The 5,573-nt window shown below is 29.8% G+C and overlaps 1 protein-coding gene across 1 annotated transcript; it reads right to left on the bottom strand.

The window, feature by feature from the left end:
- Positions 1 to 237: 237 nt before the first annotated feature.
- LOC107444079 (uncharacterized) lies at positions 238 to 603 on the bottom strand. The gene has a single exon (XM_016058154.1). The coding sequence runs from the start codon at positions 601 to 603 to the stop codon at positions 238 to 240; it is 366 nt and encodes a 121-aa protein (XP_015913640.1).
- Between the last annotated feature and the right edge of the window lie 4,970 nt (positions 604 to 5,573).

Genomic DNA, 5,573 nt, shown 5'->3' with positions numbered 1-5,573 from the left:
GAACACGCCAAGATAACACACCCCAAACCCTAATGGAGCCACCTCCATGTTTCACAGTTGGTAAGAGGCATTCAGGATCAAACGCTTCTTTGGGTGATCTCCAGACATAAACGCGTCAGGTGGACTGAAATAAGGTGAAGGATGATTAATCGGACCATATTACCTGCTGCCACTGCTGTGGGGACCAGTCTTTGTGACCTCTACACCACTGACGGCGCTTGAAAGCATTGGTTGCTGTCACCAAGGGTTTATGAATTGCCACTCTCCCATAAATGTTCCTGCATGAAGTTCTCTTTGAACAGTTCTTGTTGAAACGGAATCCTGAAAATGACTGTTCATGTCTGATGATATCTCGGATAACGATTGCTTGTGTTTTCGAACAACTACGCGCTGCAAGACACGTCTAACCCTATCATCAAGCTTTGACTTTCGGCCACTGTTTTGCTTTGAAGACTTCGTCTTACCTTCTTTCATATATGCTGTCATAACGGCTGATACAGTACTTCTTGCAAACCCCAAAAGGTTTGCTGTTTCTGTCACCGATGCTCCACTTAAACGCGCCCCAACAAACATCCCTCTTTGGAATTCTGACAGGTCAGACATTTCACCTTATAAAAGCTAGTTAGATAAACTCATGTGACACAGGTGACTAATGTTGAGAGACTGACAGCTTCCTCTTCACGCTCACTAGGTGGCAGACTTCTGTTGCAAGTAGCGCGGCTGTAGTGCAGGTGTGAAATAAGTCACACTTTTTCACAGGTGTTTGTATTATTTTGTCATCCATCTGTATATTCGTCACCAAGAGGAAAATCCTCTATATCCATCCCCATAGATAAGTAACCATCAATAACTTTAAGTAATTGATACTTTTAACTAATAACTGATCACTTTTTAACTGATAAATACTATCAGGAAATTTATTTTAATAAAATACTAATTTTAGGTACAGTCGGAAAAAAGTGAGATGTTTTTTCGTTTGAAGTTCATATATTTCTTTAATTTTGGAAATGATAATAATTTATTCATTTTATAATTTTTAATCTTAATATTTATTCAGATTAATATATATCCTGACGCTTAATATTATCCAGATGCTTAAATCTAAAAAGCTGAGTCATACGCAAAACCTGAAAATTATAATCCCACGTGTAGCCAAGAGAAAGGTATTAAAATAAGGCACCTTTAAATAATTTAACGCGTTTGATTGGATAACTTAATTGCATAAATTAATTTACTTGCGTGAAGTCCCATTCAAAAAGCTTCCTTCATCTTAACAATTTAGATAGCAACTTAGCGCATAAAAATTCGATTACTTGATGAGAAGTTATTAGTGGCGGTTTGTTTTAAATAAAGATTATTAAAACATCGCCGTCAAGGAAGATCTTGGACTTACGCTTACATACTTCTTTAATGTCTTTTTTAATTGTTTAAAATATTATAAGATGTTTTGTTTATAAGATGTGGTAATTTCTGTCGTCCCACTTTTTAATTTTTAATCACAATGAAATATGAAGTAAATATAATTCATTGGAATAATAATCGATGAATTTTTTTCTGTTTAGATTATGATCATTTTTTAAAAATTCCTTCATTTTACCACTTACAGATCTAAAAATGTAAAAAGATTTGATTTAATGGCGGTAATTAATTTTGTACTAAGAAATGTTTAACAAATAACTTACAGAATATAAGCAAAATTAAAATCTAAGAATCTTAATTTATATTTGAAATAGCTATGAAACCTCATTCACTTTAATGGAAATCTCTTATAATTTTGCCTCTAAAAGACTAATAGTTAGAATATTTATAATAATGATATGGTTGTAATGTTTTAACAGATGTTCTAATTTTCAACTCTAGTAAATAGCTTCCTTTGAAAAAAATAGATAATACTAATAATAAAATATAGATTTTGTTTCAGATAAAGTAAGATTAAATCTTGTATAAGACAGTTGCACAAAGGGAGACAGACAAGTAAAATAAGGCAATGGTATTAAAAAGTAATTGTGTTAGTATTTCGTATAGAGTCAGCAAATCTGTTCTTTTTAGTCATAGTTATAAAGTTTAGTTAAAATACTAGTATAAATATGATATTTTTTCTATTTTTATACTTAAACTATTTTTTAGGTATTCAAATTTTCTGGAATCTGCTCGGAGAAAAAAGGAAATTACGGTGGGGTAGAGTGGGCTCAATTGTAAAATATTTTACTTAACTATTTCTAACTAACAAAAAATATATTATTAGTATTAATTGACAGACGAGTAAAGTAGACTATCCTCCGCTAGAAAAAAATAAATACCATATTTTAAATGTTATTATATTAGTTATTAACAATTTTTCACAGTCGTGCACTTGTTACAATTGTTCCCACTTACGGGGTCAATTGTAACAGTTCATAAATTTAACTAAAACATAGTTAATTATACATATTATCATAGTTGTGATATATTTTTTATTTATCAAAATAGTAGTGATATTTTAGGAGTAAAAATAATAATGAGCAGAGACCTAAAGGGTTAAACTTTTAACTTTAAGGGGTTAAAAATTTTAATTTATGCTGTGAAAGGTGACAAATAAAATAATGCACATGCAACTTAATATAAATGATATACATGGTTTGTAAACATAATATTATTTATTTTCAACTGTTACAATCGTCCCTTTACTTATTGTTACAATCGTTCCCAAGACGAACAAGATGAACAACTCAACGAAATGATGCATGAAACTGAAAAACAAATACTGACACAATTATTAATGCTAAAATATTTTCAATGTTGTTTTTATGTGTTGTTATTTGTTGCCCTTTCGGTTGATTTTGGTAATTAGATTTAACGAATCCCATTTTTAGATTCCGTCAATAAAGATTAGTTTTATTCATTATCATTTAGCATATTGTGGTTTCCACATTTCAAGTCACGATATTTTAAATTTACCACAATCAAGAAATTTCCTCCTTTTCTTAAACCTTTTAGTGGGCGTAATAAACCTATTTCAACAGTTATCTCTATTATTAAAAATGCACAATATTAGTACAGTTTTAATATGCAAAAGACTTACTAATGAAATATAACGATCACCCGAATGAAAAATTGACAAGTTGAATGAAAAGAATATCATGATTGATAATCAAAAAATGGCGATCATCCATCATTTCGGTAGCAGGTCTATGTCTTTTTTGCTAAGAAAGATTCAGGTTGCTTCTGGAGGAAGTCTTGTCTTTCTTCGCAGTCCGAATGGGAACGTAATGCTCTCGTAACTGGTCTAAAAATGTGAAAGCTGCAGTGTGACAAATCTGAACTGTAAGGCGGGTGTTCTTGCAATTCCCAATGAAATTTTTTTATAAATGTCAGGGTTGCACGAGAGACGTGTGGGCGAACATGGAGAAGAATAATTAGTGAGTGCTCACTCTCAGCAACCAGAAAGTGTACTATCACGCGTTGTTCCAATTTAGGTGTCTCAATGTACAGCATGATTTTACTTTCGATCAATTCCCTCTACCTCGATCAACTTTCGCTGCTGAACACTATATACACTGCACATCTCCTATCGTCCTTACATCTATATTCGATAGGGCCGTTATAGCTGTAGTCACTTAAACGAAATTTCACGAGTCTATTTTTCAATTGGGCAACCCTTATAATTAGTATCTATATTAGTATATTTGATTTATAGATTTATATTAAAACTGCTTTAATTACCGAAATACCAGTAGTGCATATTATCTAAAATAATTAAACATCAATAGTGTCAACAAAAATAGTACGGCAGTTTTTTTTTTTTAACGTTTCGCTAAAACACATTAGTATGATTTCTTCTTTTTTTTGCACGTAGTTGATTTTTTTGCTTCATTTAGTTTTATTTCTGCATTAGTTTTTCTTTGCAGTTTAAAGCTTTTTTTTAATTTTAATTAATTCTTATTACAAAACGTACTTGAACATCTTTGACGTCAAAAAGCGTATGGTAATTTTTTACTTTTTTCTTCAATGAACTTGTAGTATTTCTACATTTCTTTTGTTCTTCAGCACGTTGCTTATTTTCTTTTGTTTCAATTAGTACCTAAGAATATAATTAATCAACGATCATTAGGGTCAATGATAAGTTGATATTTTACGCTTCTCTTGAATGAATTCGTTCTACTACTTTTCTTTTCGTTTCTACTTTTCTTTTTGTTTTCAGTACAATAGTTTATCTGACACACTGACACTACTTTTTAAATATATAGATAAATAAAATCAATCTTTTTTCATGAAAATTCCGTTATAATAACTTCTATTAAAATTTATTTTTCACAATGAAATATAAGTTGGTCATTTTGGAAAGGTCATTTTTCTTTTCTTCGAAAAGACCATTAGTGTGATATATTGTCATAATTATTTGTTCAAACTCATCGTAGTTCAAAAAGATTGATCGTAGTTTATTTTGAAAAATAACTTCCGGGATCTTAACAAGAGAGAAAATACATTGTTTCCCGTCTATTGAGCTTAGTGCCTTATTTCTTTATTACACAACAAATTCTTTTAAGTTCTTTTAATGATAAATAAAGCAAAATAAACAAAACTATATTTTCGTTACATGGAGTAAACATAAGTATTAAGTACATGCCTTCTCTAGAAAGTTGAAGAAGAGAACGCAAAAAAATACAGTTACATGTTTAAGCTATAGCAGAAATGCAAGCATAGAAGTTCATTTTAATTATCTGCCATTATTCAAATGGCTAGTTGAATACCTGCTTTTTGTAAGTGTGGAAAAGAAGTAAATGATCAGGCAATCAATATTAATCAACAAAAAAGAAAGATATTTACTGACACAATTAATCAAGCTAAAACGTTCCTTTTTTAATTTTTATTTGCTGCATATTAATAAAAACATGTTTTTAGAAGTTCATCCGCAAGTAAAAAATTCAGCACAAAACTTTTACATAAGTTCTAATTTTAAAGGTTTTGTTAAAGAAATGTAAAGGAAAATACGCTATAAGTTTCCGATAATGAATACAGGTTTAAAAAGGTTTTTATAAGGGTTATCATCATTTATTTTCTTATTTGATTCCATGGTTTAATGAATTTTGAAAGAAGCAATAAATGGTATTGCTTGCTTAGTTGCAGTATGTGAAATTTTTATTAAAGTTTTGTGTTGTTTCAGCCAGTAGTTATTTTTCAGATACTTTTTAAAAATAAATTCATTCAAGAGTTTTGGTTGAAAATGCTTATTTTTTGTTAAAAATTTAAAAACCAAACGGAAAACGATTCACTAACGAAACGATTTTATTTTTAAGAATGTTAAGGTTTCTTAAAGGAAATGTAAGGGAGATAAACAGATTTCATAAAAGATATGTGAAAAAAATATCTAGGTTAAAGGAAAAGGAAATAAGGTAAAAGGAAATATGAAGGAAAATTTCAAAATATTTCATAAATAATAATTAATGAATTATTCCAACTGGTTAATATAATCTTAACTTTCATGTGATATTAATGTTTCCCTAAATTACGAAGTTTAAATTGAAACTAATTTTCTTACAGAGAATGATAAGACCTAATAAAGGTTTTCGTAAGCAAAAAATGCTAACCAAGCT

The sequence above is a fragment of the Parasteatoda tepidariorum genome, chromosome 4, assembly GCF_043381705.1.
Source record: "Parasteatoda tepidariorum isolate YZ-2023 chromosome 4, CAS_Ptep_4.0, whole genome shotgun sequence".
NCBI lineage: Eukaryota > Metazoa > Arthropoda > Arachnida > Araneae > Theridiidae > Parasteatoda > Parasteatoda tepidariorum.
Note: the sequence above shows the minus strand (reverse complement) of the source record. Positions and strands in the feature narration are given on the sequence as shown.